This window comes from Macaca thibetana, chromosome 9 (assembly GCF_024542745.1).
Source record: "Macaca thibetana thibetana isolate TM-01 chromosome 9, ASM2454274v1, whole genome shotgun sequence".
In the NCBI taxonomy this organism is placed as follows: domain Eukaryota; kingdom Metazoa; phylum Chordata; class Mammalia; order Primates; family Cercopithecidae; genus Macaca; species Macaca thibetana.
The window spans coordinates 94283411-94301087 of record NC_065586.1 but is presented as its reverse complement, the minus strand read 5'-3'; the positions used below and the strand labels follow the sequence as shown (position 1 = coordinate 94301087).

General features: G+C 52.7%; 1 protein-coding gene across 1 annotated transcript; it reads left to right on the top strand.

The window, feature by feature from the left end:
- Positions 1 to 401: 401 nt before the first annotated feature.
- LOXL4 (lysyl oxidase like 4) lies at positions 402 to 17341 on the top strand. Its single transcript, XM_050802959.1, has 15 exons — positions 402 to 790; positions 2166 to 2474; positions 3005 to 3183; positions 4054 to 4259; positions 5762 to 5800; positions 5943 to 6162; positions 6890 to 7073; positions 7251 to 7405; positions 8102 to 8269; positions 9314 to 9476; positions 11246 to 11489; positions 12576 to 12691; positions 13337 to 13473; positions 13856 to 13967; positions 16051 to 17341. Exons 2-15 carry the CDS (start codon positions 2198 to 2200, stop codon positions 16119 to 16121), a joined length of 2271 nt encoding a protein of 756 aa, XP_050658916.1. The 5' UTR covers positions 402 to 790; positions 2166 to 2197; the 3' UTR covers positions 16122 to 17341.
- The last annotated feature ends 336 nt before the right edge of the window (positions 17342 to 17677 follow it).

Below are 17677 nucleotides of genomic sequence, written 5' to 3'. Positions count from 1 at the left end.
AACTGGTGGAGGCAGGATTTGAACCCCAGCAGTCTGACCGTCCAGCCTGTGCTCTCAAGCACTGTGCTGCCACCTCCCACCAATGCAACCACAGATATGAATGAGTGCCACCTACACACCTGACACTATTTTGGACACTGGGGACACAGCACATCCCCATTCCCATGGAGCTTCATTCCCAGAACTTATCTAGTGCACTTTTAGGAGCCCACTCCATCCGGCCCTGCTGGCCAAGGCTGTTGAGAGGGAGTGGGGCAGATGCCATGCATGGAAGTGAGAGTGGCAGGGGCCTGTGAGAGCCTTCCCACTCAAGCGGATGAGCTGCATGATTCCCCCATGGCCGTGGAAGAGGCAGGTCTCATCAGAATGAGCTTTCTTAGCCCGTCTTCTCCATCCCGGTCCAGGTTGGCCTCAGCTCCCCTCGGCAGCAGAGCCTTGGGGTGAAGGAGCTTCAGCTTTGGTGGCTCCAGAGGTGTCGGACAGCTCTAACCAGCTGTGACTCTCTCCTCTACGCCCTTCTCCACCTGCTGGTCCCAGGACCAAGGCTGCTCTGTGAGGGGGAGAGGAACTGCCCCCAGCCTCATCCTCTCTCTAAGGACCCAAAGAACATCTGATTACAGCCTCCTGGAGACAGAGGCCCTCTCTGTTTACTGCCTGAAACCCTCCGCTGGCGCCTCATTTCCTACAGGATGAAGGCAAACCCTCTGTGTGGTACACAAGGCCCTTGATCATTGGCCCCAGCTCGTCCCTCCATCTCTTTCTCCTCCAAGCCCCCACACTGTAGTCTGGGGTAAGAGAAGGGCACTTCCTGCTCTTGCACAAACTCACCTCTTTCCCTCTTTTCTAGTCCTCTTCTCTCTACCTTGAATGCCCCTGTTCTCACCTGGGAGAATCTTATTCGCCCAATAAGGCTCAGGTTAAGTGTCCCTTCTTTGAAAGGCTTCCCTAATTTTTCTTGCTTGAGCTTCATGAAGGTAGAGAGGGTGTTTGATGTCTTCATTTCTGTGTCCCAGCACCTGGCCTGAAGCAAGTATTCAAAAAATATGTATTGAATCTGCATGAATCATACACCTAGATGGATGCGAGGCTATCATAGGCTATCCAAGCTGCAGGAGGGATCAGATGATATGTGGTTCCATCTCCTCACTTTAGAAATAAAGAGTCAGGGCCGGGTGCGCTGGCTCATGCCTGTAATCCCAGCACTTTGGGAGGCTGAGGCGGGTGGATCACGAGGTCAAGAGTTCAAGACCAGCCTGGCCAAGATGGTGAAACCCCCGTCTCTACTACAAATACAAAAAAATTAGCTGGGCATGGTGGTGGGCACCTGTAATCCCAGCTACTCAGGAGGCTGAGGCAGAGAACTGCTTAAACCTGGGAGGCAGAGGTTGCAGTGAGCCGAGATTGCACCACTGCACTCCAGCCTGAGCAACAGAGCGAGACTCTGTCTCAAAAAAAAAAAAAAAAAAAAAAAAAAAAAAAAGGAAAAAGAGACAGTCAGGACTTAGAGAGGTGAAGAGACTTGCCCAACCCACACAGCCAATGAGTGGTGGAGTCCTCGATGCCCCTCAGCCCTTTCTGCTCCAGCCTTCCATGTGCCTTCTGGGGTGAAGGCGACATTTCACACATTTGATTAGGGTGCTAGGAACATCAGAAGGTGGTGGCAGTGCCCCTGGGGTAGATAGTCTTGACCTGAGGGCACTCTGGGGGCTCCCCCATGACTCAAAGGGTGGGTGACCTCGTCTACCTACACATAAGACTTTAGGTATGTAAGAGCGGCTGTTTATTGTGTACTCGCCATCGCTAGGACTTTGCTAAGCACTTTCCCTACGGTGTTTTATTTAACACTCAACAACACTGTGAGATGGAGATTACTATCCCCATTTTACAGATGAGGAGACTGAGACTCAGTGAGGTTAAGCTTAAACTTCCTCAGGGTCGCATGGCGAATGTGGTGGATTTGAACCAAATCAGCTAAACTGGCCCAGACTCAATTAATGCCACTATGCATGCACACACACACACACTCTCTCTCTCCCTCTTTCTTTCTCTCTCTGTCTCTCTCTCGGGGGGTCTTTCGTTTGTCTTGCCAGGAGCTGCCAAATTGTTGAAGAGGTCTGAGATCTGGGTAGAGGTGGTGATCACTGTCATGTTTACTCATTCCTCAGGTATCTTGGCCTCAGCTGTCCTTAAAGTCACCATGGCGTGGTCCCCACCAGCCACCTTCTCCCTGTTCCTGCTGCTGCTAGGCCAGCCGCCTCCCAGCAGGCCACAGTCACTGGGCACCACCAAGCTCCGGCTGGTGGGCCCAGAGAGCAAGCCAGAGGAGGGCCGCCTGGAGGTGCTGCACCAGGGCCAGTGGGGCACCGTGTGTGATGACAGCTTTGCTCTCCAGGAGGCCACGGTGGCTTGCCGCCAGCTGGGCTTCGAAGCTGCCTTGACCTGGGCCCACAGTGCCAAGTATGGCCAAGGGGAGGGTGAGTGACTGGTGCCGCCCAGTGGGGTGGCAAGGAAATGGTGACAGTCTTCTCTTGGGTTGGGCTCACTGACACTCACCCATCCTTTGATACCCTGCTCACGTGACCTCCTCCACAAGGCATTTCCTGAGTGCCTCAGCTGCACAGAGCCGCTGCTCCCACCCTCCCATTCTCTCCTGTGATAAGGCCACCGCCGTCACCACCACTAAACTCCAAGTTCCTTGAACATAGCAATTGCACACAGTGGGTGCTTAGAGAATGTTGAATGAAAAAATGGGCAAATGGATAGGTCTGATTCCTACAGCTACCTGGCATTTTCCAAAAACAGATTCTCTAAGACCCAGTGCCCAAAGGAGGTAGCAGGCAGGGTTATAAATACGAATTCCCCAGGAGACCCAACCTTCCTCCTCTCTGCCACTTTCTCCCAGGGTTTGGAAGAGGTAACTTGGTAAGTGTGGGATCCTATGCAGGAGGCAGAGCCTGTGACCTGCCTCTCTGTGCCATCTTTGAGCATCACCCCCACTCCACAGGACCCATCTGGCTGGACAATGTGCGCTGTGTGGGCACGGAGAGCTCCCTGGACCAGTGCGGGTCTAATGGCTGGGGTGTCAGTGACTGCAGTCACTCTGAAGACGTAGGGGTGATATGCCACCCCAGGCGCCATCGTGGCTACCTTTCTGAAACCGTCTCCAATGCCCTTGGGCCCCAGGTGAGGGGGCTGTTCAGGCTCTGGTCTGAGCCAAGGGCTGGGTCAGAGGACAGAGAGCCTCCCAGAAGGCGGGCCTACAGGAGCAAGGGGAAAAGGTGCAGTTTGCACTGAGCATCATCCCTGGGGCCCCAATTCCTGAGTGTGCCCTGCAGCAGGTGCATAAATAGAGGGCCCCAGCCTGAGGCAAGGCAGGCCAGAGGACCAGAGCTGACCCCACTGGGAATCACAGAAGCTGCTCCCATAAGGGAGACAGCAGTGGGGTAAGGGGCTCCCTCATCCACGAGGCCTGGCCACAATTGCTGCCTCTTCCCAGCACAAACAACCCTGAGCTAAAAACAGCCCAAGCCAAACAGGAGCGGGCAGGGTTCTGCTGCCAGGCAGCCTCCAGCCTCAGGACAGCTGGTCACTGAAACACGTTGTGAAGGGGACTCTGTACTGGTCTAAGTCATCCCAGGGCTAGGGCTGGGGGGTCTTGTGGGCCAAAGGATCCTGCTATGGTCTCAAGTGGCTGGTCTATGCCCATCTCAGCGCTCTCAGGGTGGCACAGAGAAGGCCCTTCCATGCCCAGCAGAAGCCTCCCAAACTCCAAGGGCTCCCATCCTGATCCCAGGGAGGGCCGGATCTGTCTAGTTCTCTCCAGTTGGACAAATTCAAGGAACTGAGGGAAAGGGCTTAGACAAGCTGAGGTTCTGCCTTGCACTTACTCTGTGGCCTTTGATAATGCCTCCCCCTCTCTGGGCCTCAGTTTCCTGGCCTGTTCAATGATGGGGCTGGGTGGGATGGTCTCTACAAGCTCCAAGCCCCAGCCTTTCTGCATGAAGATCTGCAGCAGGGAGTCCCGAGGCCCACAGGTGACTGTGCACCCTGCAGGGCCGGCGGCTGGAGGAGGTGCGGCTCAAGCCCATCCTTGCCAGTGCCAAGCAGCATAGCCCAGTGACCGAGGGAGCCGTGGAGGTGAAGTATGAGGGCCACTGGCGGCAGGTGTGTGACCAGGGTTGGACCATGAACAACAGCAGGGTGGTGTGCGGGATGCTGGGCTTCCCCAGCGAGGTGCCTGTCGACAGCCACTACTACAGGTAGGAGCGCGGCTGGTGTAAGCCCCACAGGAGGCAGGGTTGTGGGGCAGGGACTGAGTGCGTGTGCATGTGCCTGCATGCGATGTAGGGTGTGTGCATGAGCCTGAGTGTGGACTCATGTAAGGGGCAAGTAAGTGTGCACACAGGTGAGTGTGTGATGTGTGTGGCATGTGGGACCTCGCAGAGTTCAGTGAGGACTGAGTGGCAGTGGTGTTGTCTGTGGCAGGACATCCAGCAGGTGTTGGGACTCGGGGAGAGAAAACAGGCCCTACTGAGGAATGTGCCCAGATTTCCTGCTTCATGGGGGCCTCAGAATAATAAATAGGCAAGTGAATGAGGAGGACCTTTAGGATCCTGGGAAATACCTAGAAACAGTCAGAAAGTAAACCCTGCACTGTTGAATTATGTAAACAGAACTGACTAGGTACAGAATGCGCGCCCCCTCCCGGCCCCGTGAAAACAATCGAACATAAAACCGAGTGTCCCTGGTTAAAACCCTAGACTTCCCTGCAGATACTTTCAGTGACACCCACATGTAGAGTTTAGACAAACTGTTCTGGCCTCAGTTCAGCCAGTGACTGGTTTTAGGGCTTTGGGGAGGGCCTCTGGGCCTCCATCCTCAATTCCACTGTGAATATCCCAACTCTTCCCTCATGAATTTCCTCAGCTCTGGTCCAAGCCAGGCTGTGACTGGGTTGCGTGTAAGCGAGGCATGGGGTGGGGGCCTGGAGAGAGGAGACATAAAAATATTGTCAGAAACATGGCTGAACTGTCACAGCTGATTCCATCAACCAGTAAACGACAGCCACAGTCACGGTTCTGCCAGATCCGTATCAGGGAAGACTTGTGTTTCTCATCAAGGGAGAAATCTCCCATAGTACATGTGAGTCATCTGCTTCATCCACCCCAATCAGTTTGATCCTGCTTCCCTAAAGGGTTAGAAGGCCCTTGTTGCAGTGTCCTTGTGTCTTTGACTTAGAGGACCCCCGTCCTGAGGAAACATGGGTGGTGGCCAGTCCCTGGCTCCATCCTTGGGGATCCTGGGATGCAGCCCGACTCCCCCTGCCTGGTAATTGCACGCCTAGGTCTCGCTGACTCGCCTGCCACCCATGAGGAGGGCAGGCCTGATGATAGCGTGGGTGTCTCTGGGGCCGCCCCCACTAGCAAGGCCTTCACCTCCCACCTGTCCCCAGAGGGCCCCTTCTCTTGGGCCCTCCCTAAATGCTCCCCTTCCTCTGGATTTGGGAGAGGGCAAGCTTGATCCACCTGTCCCCACTCTAGGCCTGGCTGAGGGACCTTGCTTGCCTTCCTTGTAAAATTGTTATTTGTGAGGTGGCCACCCCATCAGGGCTGCTGTGAAACTCAGCATTGAAATAAGATTTATGAACAAGTTTACAAACGTAAAGTCCTGTGCAAACTTAAGGACAACTATGAGGAACCAGGTGGCAGGGGGTGGGACTTCCACACCCCTTCCATCTCCTATCTGTTTTCTCCCATAACAGGAAAGTCTGGGATCTGAAGATGAGGGACCCTAAATCTAGGTGAGGAGCAGCACCCTAGGGGGAGGAAGCAACAGGGTGTGGCATGAAGGGCCTCTATCCCCTCCTTTCTACCTTGGCCTGCCTTAGTCCTGAAGCTCTTCCCTCAGCCCTTCCTCCACCTTCAATCTCCGTTGTCTTCTAGGCTGAAGAGCCTGACGAATAAGAACTCCTTCTGGATCCACCAGGTCACCTGCCTGGGGACAGAGCCCCACATGGCCAACTGCCAGGTGCAGGTGGCTCCAGTCCGGGGCAAGTTGCAGCCAGCCTGCCCAGGTGGCATGCACGCTGTGGTCAGCTGTGTGGCAGGGCCTCGCTTCCGCCCACCGAAGACAAAGCCACAACGCAAAGGGTCCCGGGCAGAGGTGAGCCCTGGGGGCCCTGCACCCACACCACAGCTTGGAGGCACGGGCGGGACCCTGCCTGGTGAGGGGTGCAGGGAGGTCCAGGACATGCAGGCGAGAGGAACCAGACTGGGAGGAGGAGAGTGAATCACAGAACTGTAGAACCTTGGAGTGTATTTAAAAGGATCATATATAGCCCTACCATAAATGGAAAGCTGACATCACCCGCCTTGAATAGAAGGTGACTGTAAAAACAGTAATTAAATCTTAACTACATCCCGCTGAGGGCCAGTACTGAGCCTGAGCCTGCTCCTCTGTTATAAAGAGGAGATCAGCAAGTGCTTGTGAGGCAGTACAGATGCCTCAGCACCACACTGGGGTGGCCTCGTGAGGTGGTACAGACGCCTCAGCGCCACACTGGGGTGGCCTTGTGAGGTGGCACAGATGCCTCAGTGCCACACTGGGGTGGCCTCTTGAGGTGGTACAGACACCTCAGCGCCACACTTGAGACGACATCCTTGATGAGGCTGTGGTGGTGATTGGTTATTGAAGAAATGGAGCTCAAAAAAACCAGCTCATTCAGGGTGACAGCTATAGGAAGTCAGAGGCAGGACTGGAACTCCCCACCCTTGGCTCTGGCCACCGCCATGGAGTGTGAAGGAGTCCCGTTTGGGACTCTGCTGTGGTGGCTCAGCCCCTGCTGGCTGCCGCCTCCTCGGCCGTCCCTGAAGCAGGTTTCTCCCAGCAGGAGCTGAGGGTGCGCCTGCGCTCCGGGGCCCAGGTGGGCGAGGGCCGGGTGGAAGTGCTCGTGAACCGCCAGTGGGGCACGGTCTGTGACCACAGGTGGAACCTCATCTCTGCCAGTGTCGTGTGTCGTCAGCTGGGCTTTGGCTCTGCTCGGGAGGCCCTCTTTGGGGCCCGGCTGGGCCAAGGTGAGTGAGGTGGCCTGGGGAGGGGTGAAAAGGCCTGGGTATGCCACTGGTCCATGTCTGGACGGCCCGGGGGTGACAGGGCCAGGACAGAAAATTCTCCCCCTCTGTGAAGGGGAAGCCACAAGTGTGGGGTTATGGAGATGGAGCCTTGCACACAGCACCTCTCTCCCTGTCTAGGGCTAGGGCCCATCCACCTGAGTGAGGTGCGCTGCAGGGGGTATGAGCGGACCCTCAGCGACTGCCCTGCCCTAGAAGGGTCCCAGAATGGTTGTCAACATGAGAATGATGCTGCTGTCAGGTGCAACGTCCCTAACATGGGCTTTCAGAATCAGGTGAGTTTGGGTCTGAGCATGGCCTCAGGCTGGGGACCGGGAAACCCTGGGGAGCCCCCAGGACACATCAAGCTAGCAGGGAGAGGTCCAGGAGAAGCAGCTAGTGCTTCTGCTTTGGGCACCAGTCTCCTTCCCTTACAGCCGGCCTGGCTGCAGCCGCTCCGAAATGTCAGAGGTCACAGGGGCTCTGCAGATGGATGTGCTCTCCCATACCCGTCTCGGGTCCCCTGTGAAGCTGAGAAAGAAGGTGCCTGGGAAAGACGGCCACAGGGCTGTCAGCACGAGGGAGTCTGTGTGGGATGCTCAGGGCAGTGTCAGTGCTAATGTGGACTGTGAGCAAGTCGCTGGTGCCGCTGTAAAACGGGGTTCACACTCTCAGGGGGTCACTGTGAATGAGGCGAGGGGCATGAAAGCCCTTGGCAAATTGCCAGTTGTCATTAATGGTGGAGGGCAAGTGCCAGAGCAGGAGGAAGAGCCCCTGGTCCAGGCACTTCGACTCAGATTTCTCTAGTAGGCAGGGACGTTAGAGACTACCTGCTACACTGTCCTCACCTTACAGAGAAGACCACGGCAGAGAAGGGGACTATCTTGTCTAGGGTGACACAGTGAGTTGGTCTGGGCAGCTCTCCAGGCTCACAGCCCTGAGCTCTTCCCTGCAAGGCTACCCCACTCCTCACACACCCCTCACCATTGCAGGTGCGCTTGGCTGGTGGGCGCATCCCTGAGGAGGGGCTGTTGGAGGTGCAGGTGGAGGTGAACGGGGTCCCACGCTGGGGGAGTGTGTGCAGTGAAAACTGGGGGCTCACCGAAGCCATGGTGGCCTGCCGACAGCTCGGCCTGGGTTTTGCCATCCATGCCCACAAGGTAGGTCCCTGTGTTGTTTCTTCCGCATGACCTCTCACCCTCCTGGACTGAGGCCCAAAACTTCCTGTGCTAAAGCTGCTGCCTCTTTACCCATTTGACAATTCATTACTGAGTGAAACTATGAGCTGACATGATGCCGAGTGTTGGGAACAATGTGGTGAACAAGAAGACACAGTCCTTAATGAAATGGTCAATGAGGGACACAGTTGTGTCTGCAGGAAAGATGAATAGAAGTTAGACAAGGGGGAGGAGGAATGAACAGCTTATGCAAAAGCCCTGTGGCCAGAGAAAGCTTGATTCGGCTGAGGAGATCAGGGCCAGGGGTTGTAGAGTGGCTCTGGAGAGAGTGCTGTCAAGCATGAGGGCAGAGGAGGCAGGGGCAAGATCACTCAAAGCTTGCAATCCACATGCAATCCACATGTTTAAAAGATTTCTTCCTTTGCTGTTTGGAGAACAGTTGGGTGGAGACTCACATGAATGCAAGGAAACACACTCAGGAGGCTACTGTAGCAGCCCAGGTGAGAAATGAGGCTGGACTGGACCAGGCAGTCCAGGGGAAATAAGTGGATAGACCTAAAATACGTCAAAAAATAAAATCAAGAAGACTCAGGCGTGACTGCAAGAGAAACCTCTGTACCTGCACCCACACTGGGCTGCCGCACAATGCGGACTGGGCAACCCTGAGCACAAATGACGATCTGGGCCGCTTGAGGAGCAGCTAGGGAAATGGGAGCACAGCCCCCGGGCAGAAGAATGGGAACAGGACCCTCCTCTGCCGTCTGGAAGAGGGAGGGGTGTAGGGCTAGTAGTGGAAGCCACGGTAGGTGGATTTTTACTTCCATACGTGGAAGGGATTTCTAACATCAGAAGGGTCCAAATGTGTCAAGGACTGCCCCAGGGAATATGGGTTCTCATCACTAAAGATTTCGGGCCCAGGCTGGACACAACCTGGTGGGGGTGGTATGACTGGGGCCACACCTCAGATGGGAGTCAGGAGGTGACTCCAAAGTCACGCTGATTGGGTGACACTGGCTGTTTTCTTAGGAAACCTGGTACTGGTCGGGGATGCCGAGGGCCCAAGAGGTGGTGATGAGCGGGGTGCGCTGCTCAGGCACAGAGCTGGCCCTGCAGCAGTGCCAGAGGCACGGGCCGGTGCACTGCTCCCATGGCGGCGGGCGCTTCCTGGCTGGAGTCTCCTGCATGGACAGTGAGTGACGGAGGGCTCACAGGGCTGGGGACAGGTAGGCCTGTGCCCCTCCTCAGGGAAGGCCCTGCATGCTGGTCCCAGGCCTACGGCCAGCAGCATGAGGGAATGAACGTACCAGCTCTGCCATTTCCCAGCTGTGTGGCCCAATCACCCGTCCCATCAGGATCCATACCCTTCCCCCTCATGAAGTTACTGTGAGAAAGAACACTGAGAACATGAGAAAGCACAAGGACACAGAACGGCCGTTTTCAACTTTGGGTTATGAACAACAGTTTCAAACAATGGAACAGCACAGGACATAGCAAGGGCAGTTTTTCCTTGGAACTATGTGTGTACTGGGTTACAGCATAAAATGTATTTCTTACTGTGGTTTGTAGTCAGAAAAGCAGTTTGAAAGCTGTCGTAGAGGACATACAAATATGAGCACACTTGGGGCCAAGGCCCAGCTGTGTGTTCTCTTCCTGAGCTGTGGGATTTACCCAAAAGGTTTTGGGACAAGGCCATCTGTGGCACTGCTCTGCCCCACAAACCCAGATTCTTAAGGCAGCAGCATCTCTGACATCTCCCAACCAGGTCAGTGCCAAGATGGACTATACCCGGTCCAAAGGCTACAGATAGCATCAACCCAAGTGGCCACTTGACGTTCTTCTTGGCCAAATTTCAACACCAAGACATCCTTAACCTTTGTCAGCGAGCTCTTGGCTTCCTTTCTGTCCAGGGAACCCTGGTGAGAACCCTGGGCCCATCCATCAGACCCTCCCCTGCAGGGATGGGGCATCAGAACGGTTCTCCTTATCACCAAGGCCTCCCAGCACGTGGGGAGACTGCTCCCCACTCAACTCCCCTTCCTGGGAACCTCGAACCCCTCCCTGCTCCACTGCCTACAGTGGCAGCTCTCTTCTTGAACACATTTGATGGATGCTTCATGACAGCTGGGCACAGCCAGCCAACCTGCAGCCTCTATAACCACCTGTTTTTCCTCCCTGGCTTTTCACATTGCTTTCTTTCCCTCTTCTCATTCTTTCTGAAAGCTTGCCTTCTTTCCCTAAGGAACTCTTTTGTCAGTGGGCACTTCCTGGCTGTCTCCAATATATACCACAGGACCCCACAGGGCCAACTGCCAGGAGCAGATGGCTCCAGCCTGGGGCAAGCTGCGGCCGGCCTGCCCAGGTGGCATGCACGCTGTGGTCAGCGGTGTGGCAGGGCCTCACTTCCGCCCAGGACTACTTTAGTGATAATGATTTTTAGTGACAGTACAGGCAAAGTATCCAAGTTAGGTATCAGCAGAGCTTTCTGAGGATTATATGAACTAAGCTACATAAAGGCACTTTACAGGCTTAAAAGCATTTTACAAAAGAAATACTAGCTTACTTCAACCGCATGTTTACTGTGGGCCAGACATGTTACAGGTGTCATCACATTAATATCACTATTATCTTCATCTTACAGATGATGAAAATGAGAGACAAAATGGTTAAGCAGTTACACAGCTGGTGAATTATACAGTCAGAAAGCCAAGAATGAACCCAGGTGGCCTGGCTCCAAACCCAGCAAGCTTAACCATGACACTGTAGCTGCCTCCCAGGTTAAGGTGATAGACTTCCTTTAACTGTTACTAGAACTCACCATCTCCTGACTCTTAAAACTGCCCTTTTTTTGTGGGGTCCTCCCGGAGGGTTTAATCTGGGGGCAAGCCTGCCCTGTGCTGGAGACTAAGACTGGCTGCCTTTCCACCCTCTGAGTCACTGCCATGACCTCTGCTGCCCCAGGTGCACCAGACCTGGTGATGAACGCCCAGCTAGTGCAGGAGACAGCCTACCTGGAGGACCGCCCACTCAGCCAGCTCTATTGTGCCCATGAGGAGAACTGCCTCTCCAAGTCTGCGGATCACATGGACTGGCCCTATGGATACCGGCGCCTACTGCGCTTCTCCACACAGATCTACAACCTGGGCCGGACAGACTTTCGTCCAAAGACTGGACGCGAGAGCTGGGTTTGGCACCAGTGTCACAGGTTAGAGCCTGCCCATGCCTTGGCACTAGAGGGTTAGGAACAAAAAGCAGGGTCCAGGGAGCAGTTTGGTCCTTCCCTGGCCACAGGCAAGCTTTCCTGGGAGGGGTGTGCGCTCTCCTTGCTGGCCTTGCCTGCAGGAGCCAGTGAGGACAGCGGCATCCACCTGCCCCTCCATCGCTCTCGCCTTCACTATGTCAGTGGTGCCCGTGGGGTCTGTTTCCCACAGCAACATCCCACAGAGGCATCACCACCAGCAGACTTGTTCTGTTAGAATGGTATTTGACACTTTTCCTATGTTGGATCACAGGCCTTGCCTTCAGAAGCCAGGTAAAGTGGGGACTCCCAGGAACCTGGAGGCCCAAAATAGACATCCCATCCAGGGTGCTGGCTCTGCAGGAAAAGCTCGCTGGTTCCTTCAGCAGCAAGGCAAGGCCCTCAAAGAACAGCATGAACAGACTGGCACTAAAAAAGGGACAATGAACATTCTTTCCTATCAGGAGCTTCCAGACCAGAGAGAGGGAGAGACAATGCCTGTGACAAAGGCAGCATTTTTTTTTCTTCAGAACACAGTCATGGGTGGAGAAAGTGGAGAGGAATGGGCAATGACTTTGGGACTTGGTCTCGCCTGAGATAATAACCACCTTTCCCTGTAGCATGAACAGAGCTGTCATTATCACTGGATTGGAAACAATGGCAGCAATTTGGTCTCAGGCTGACAGGGACCCTCTTCCCAGCAGCTCAGCTGCTAGGCTGCTCATAGACCTGGTGCCCCACCTCTCCCTCCCGTTCAGGCCTTGCTGTCAGGCACCAGCCTCCTGGAGGCGACCAGGGCAGGGCTTCTACCTCTTGCCTGGGTTGAGACCCTAGGTGATGGGGGCAGCTGTGCTTGCTGCCTGGCAGGGATGCCAGCAAAGTAGGCTGTGTGTCATACTAATCTTGGGTTTGGGAGGGAGAAAGGCACTGCCTACTATTACAACTTTCCTCTCGGGTCATGATGGGGCCTGGTGCCTGTCTTCCCTACCAGCCCCTCCAGAGAGGACCCTCTCTCCTGTTGCTGCCGCACTGACAGCTCTATCCCTTCTGCAGGCATTACCACAGCATTGAGGTCTTCACCCACTATGACCTCCTCACTCTCAATGGCTCCAAGGTGGCTGAGGGGCACAAGGCCAGCTTCTGTCTGGAGGACACAAACTGCCCCACAGGTATGTGGTTTCCTGTCAGCACCTACCAGCATCTCCTCTTGTTATGTTCTTCAGTCCCTTTGGGATTAGGCTTCTCTCTGCTCCGTTCAGCCGCCCAAGGCACCTGGAGACCCTGGCTTGAAAAGTTAGCAATGAAGGCAATTTCTTACCTTCTGAAATCCTACACGGGAGGTTTTTACTTCCTCTGAATTCCCCACACACATTGTTCTTCTTTTAAAACACTCAGCACTTTCTGTCTTGGAGAAGAGTTGCAGACCTGTCCTATCTCTGCTGAGCTCGCAGAGGGCAAGCATTGTCTGCTTCCTGTCTGCATACCCGTAGTCCCTAACCCTTAGGAACTGCATGGTAAACACTGGATCTTTAGAAGGCTGGAAGGATGGATAGGTGGATGCACAAATAAATTAGCACAGGAGGGTTGGAATCTTCCAACCACAGTTCCTAGTTCAACAGGAGCAGTCAAACAAATCAAATGAATCATACCTTTGTCACAAATGTGGTTTGTTTTGGTGCTGGATTCATAGCAAGATTCTAGCTCTGACGGTCCTTAATCTGTGAACCAGGCATGATGACACTGAACTGGTAAAGCAAATAAAAGACCTAGCAGAGTGCTTGGTCCTGTCTCAAAAGCTGTCCCCTTCCTTACAGGACTGCAGCGGCGCTACGCGTGTGCCAACTTTGGGGAACAGGGAGTGACTGTAGGCTGCTGGGACACCTACCGGCATGACATTGATTGCCAATGGGTGGATATCACAGACGTGGGCCCTGGGAACTATATCTTCCAGGTAAGGTGGCTGGGGGATTCCCCACAGAGCCCAATTTCCTCCAGATGTTCTAAAACTTTCCCTGAGGGCAAATGAAGGGAGAGAATTTCCCATATAGGGTTTCCAACAGGCCTGTCACTAAAAGGAGCTAGGGAAGTAACACTCAAGCTGGATCCAGCGAACCTGGGTTTGAGTCCTGATTCAGTGAACACTGGATAAATCAGCTTCTCAGTTGGAACTTCTCAGTCCCTATCTGTAAAATGGGAACATCAGTGCCTACCTCCTGGGTAATTGTAAGAATTAATGAAGCAAATAGAAACACATGTAAGGATTTATCACAGCCACAGTCAACTCATTCAGAAACCAAATCATCCATTTTCAGTTGTCCCCTCTTTCACTCCAGGTGATTGTGAACCCCCACTATGAGGTGGCAGAGTCAGATTTCTCCAACAATATGATACAGTGCCGCTGCAAGTATGATGGGCATCGGGTCTGGCTGCACAACTGCCACACAGGTAACTCCGAGCCACTGTGGAACCAGTCATGTATAGGCTCAGGGAGCTGGAAGATTATAAATGTACCCTCTGCTCCCACACTCCAGTGTGTGACTTGTATGTGTGTGGTTTGTAAAAGGCAATGGATGGAAGAGAGATGCATTTCCTTTGACATCTTACAAGGCAGACTTCTAGAACTGGTCAGACCATTGGCTTCACCCAATAACTACATCTTCTACATCCCTGTGTGCACTTAAGGCTGTTCGATTGTAAACTCAGTTTCCAATCTGTCCTAGAATCTTTCCTGTCACCTCAAGCCATGTCAGTATTTTCTTTTCTAGTCCATTATTTTTCCTTTCTCTTTCATGTAGAAGTTAGGGTTAGGGTCCTCACAGGTAAAAGTAGAAGTCCTCTTGCTCTGTGTTGCTGTCTCCAGCTATGATCACTGCTTGCAAGAAGGGGACCATGGAAAACAGGGCCACTTAAAGGATTGGTAGCATCAGTCAAAGGAAGCATCATCATCCAGTGGGGTCAGAGAAGAGGGGCTGTTCTACCTGTCAGTAAAGACTCCCTCTATCTTCAAGGGTTAAAAATGCCTATATTTGCTCTGGGATGTGCATTCACACCCATACTTGCATATGTGCGGTGGGATGGGCAGAGTTGTTCATTCAGTCAACAAACATTTATTAAGGCTCACTGTTGTGTTGAACGCTGTGCCCCAGACACTGGGAATGTAAGTGTCAGATGAGGTATGCACACATGCAAATAGCCCCAGTACTACTAATGTGTGGACTGAATGCTGAGCAAGCGGACAGAAAGCAACCGGATGGGGGCTAGCACAAGCTTCACAGAAGTAGTATTTGAGCTGAGTTTTGAAGGAGGGGCCAAAGTCAAAGATGGCAGGAGTAAAGAAGGAGCACAGGACTGGGCTTCGGAAGGTGTCACTGGTTCCCGAATCAAGTCCCACCACTTTCTAGCTGGAGGACGGTGAGGAAATCACGACCTGAGTTTTCTGTTTTGTAAAATGAGGCTGTATACTTCAAACCTACTAAGTACTAGAGCTTTTTGCAGGGTGGGTTGTGATAGTTCTAAGATAATGGATTTTATCCTGTGGGCTTCTGGGAACTATTGACAAATTTCAGTCAAGGAGGCAAAAGATCATTTAGGTTTTCAAAAAATAACCGTGGCAACAGATGGACGAAAATGAGAAGAGGAAGAACAGTCTAAGGTTTTGAATTTGTGTGGCTGAGTAGATTATGCTGCCACTTAAATGAAACAGGGATATTGACAGGAACCAGGAACTAGAATCCAAGTCTACACACACGGAGACAGCAGATCCTCCATAATGCTGGAATCAGGCTGCAAGGGTTCCCAGGCAGTGACAAGGACAAGAAAAATAATGCAGTCCTGCAGGTCATCTTGCCAGTGTTTAGGACCCAACAGGGTCCCTGCAGAAAACAAGGCACACTCGGGTGAGAGTCTGAGGTTATTTAATTAAAGGACTATTTATAAGGAAAGAAGGGGTGTTGAGATATCAAGCATAAATAAAGTAGAAAACTGTTACCTGCTTTAGGCTTGAAGAGGGGCAAGGGCTGTTTTGCAGCCAGGTGCAAGCCAGAGTTGTGAAGGAGGGTGAACCTAGCTGGAGCAGGAGTCAAAGACCATCACTGCCAGAACCACAGGGCCAAAGTAGGGGAAAGAATATTTGGCCTCTCTCCTTCCACCCTCTGACCTTCTGCTGTTGCTTTCCATTGACCCAACTCAAACAAAAAAAAAGAAGACAAAGGAACCAGAGTGATGTAATCGCTAGGGGTCAGCTTTCTAGGGCACAGAGGAAAAAAAGGGCAGAGAACGAACCTGGGGAGGGAGGCAAAGGAGAATAACTAGCACAGCCCTTTCCAATCAATAGCCTGTTCTTCCTGATGTTCCTGAAACCACACAACTGTCCCAGGCCTATTTCTATAGAATGACTGGTGTCTGTGCCTACGCCATGACTGACTTGATATAAAGGATGAGCTGGGCAGAGTGGATCTATGTAAGTTGTCAGGGAAGGGATGAGACTGTGGTAAGGTTGGCTGCTTACCTGTTTTCCTTTGGCCCACAGGGAATTCATACCCAGCCAGTGCAGAACTCTCCCTGGAGCAAGAACAGCGTCTCAGGAACAACCTCATCTGAAGCCCTCACTGCACACTCCTAGCTACTGCCAATACACCAGATACCTCAGCTTACTGGAGCCATGCCCTTCACAGAGTCCCAACTCAGAGGAAAAGGGCCAGTGCCAAGGGGCACCAAGAACCTGCTCAGGAAGCCTTTTGATGGCAAGATCACCAATCCAGATGGTACTGCTTCTTCAGGGTGGCACTGGGCCTACCCCCTAAGGGCCTGGAATATGGCTTCCAGGCTTTGCTCAGCTGAGCTCCTCTTCTATAAGGAAACCCAGTCATCCCTGAATCTTGCCACAGAGATGCGGGGTTCAGGAGCTTTCAGTTCTTTAGGGATGGACTATGGTCCAGTCCCCCATCTAAGTGGTGCTTTGCAAATGTCTTGGAGGAGTATAGGACAGAGTACCAAAATACACAGCAGGTAGTGTCAGCTCTCTGCTAGGAGCTCAAAGCAACACAACTTGTATCAAAATCACAACTGGCAGAGAAGCTGGTGGATCCAATCCTTTCTTCATCTGTTATTATTTACAACTCACCTCTCACACTCTGTTCTTTAGTGTCCTTACCTTTATCCTACCACACACATGGGTGTTTCTATTATCCTTGGAAGCACAGACCTCGGGCATCCCCTTATTGCCTGATGGGCCAACACCAACAGTTACTGAGTGCTTGAGAAGGGGCAAGTTTCACAGAAATGGCCAGATAGGGCCTTCCTACAGAGCAGCAAGAGTAGGCCAAGCAGAAAGACTGCTGAGGTAACATGGATCCCAGGCCCTGTCAGGGCCTCTGCCAAGGAAAAAATATGGACGATTTACCTGGCAGGCAGTCTGATCTCTCAGGATCACCACGCATCTCAGGATTGGTCTAAGCTTCAAGTCCCAACCAAGTGTCTGAAGTGAACTTTGCATTGAATAAATTTTTGCCATGGAAAGAACATCAAACAAGCTACTCATCTCTATGGAGATATGAAAACAAGTCTGGCAGAGTGAGAGACAGAAGACCATGGAGAAATCAGAAGGGGGAACAGTCAGTGTAGTTAAGGATGGAACCTGGGAAAGGCCACCATTCCTGCTTGATGGGGCTGTGATTTCTCTCGCTCAAGTAGAATAAAACCCCATGGTCTTCTTGACATGATTCTTGATCTTTTCTCCACTGAGACAAACTTTAGTGATGATCCTTACAGGACTGACACCCTAATGCCAAAAAAGGTTGCTCATTATGGACTGCTACAAAGACCAGACCAGCTGTGATTATGTACACGCCCCAAAACCACAGTCCTACCCTTTTCCCTCCCACAGAGCCAGGGCCTGGGATGCATAGGGCACACATGCTTCTCATGACTGCCCATCTACATTTCTCGAATCAGACATAAGTCTGCTTCCCAGTCAGCCTCCCCAGGCTCAGAGCTGAAACACGGGTTAGAAAGGTTAAGGGGTGAAGGATAGGGACAAGAAGGTAAAGTCTGAGGATTGTAAACTTTTATAATCAAGGCTGCAAAGCCAAAATAAATGGTAGCAGATGGAGCAGATTTACAACAGCACTACCCCCACCACATCACAAGAGCCACCA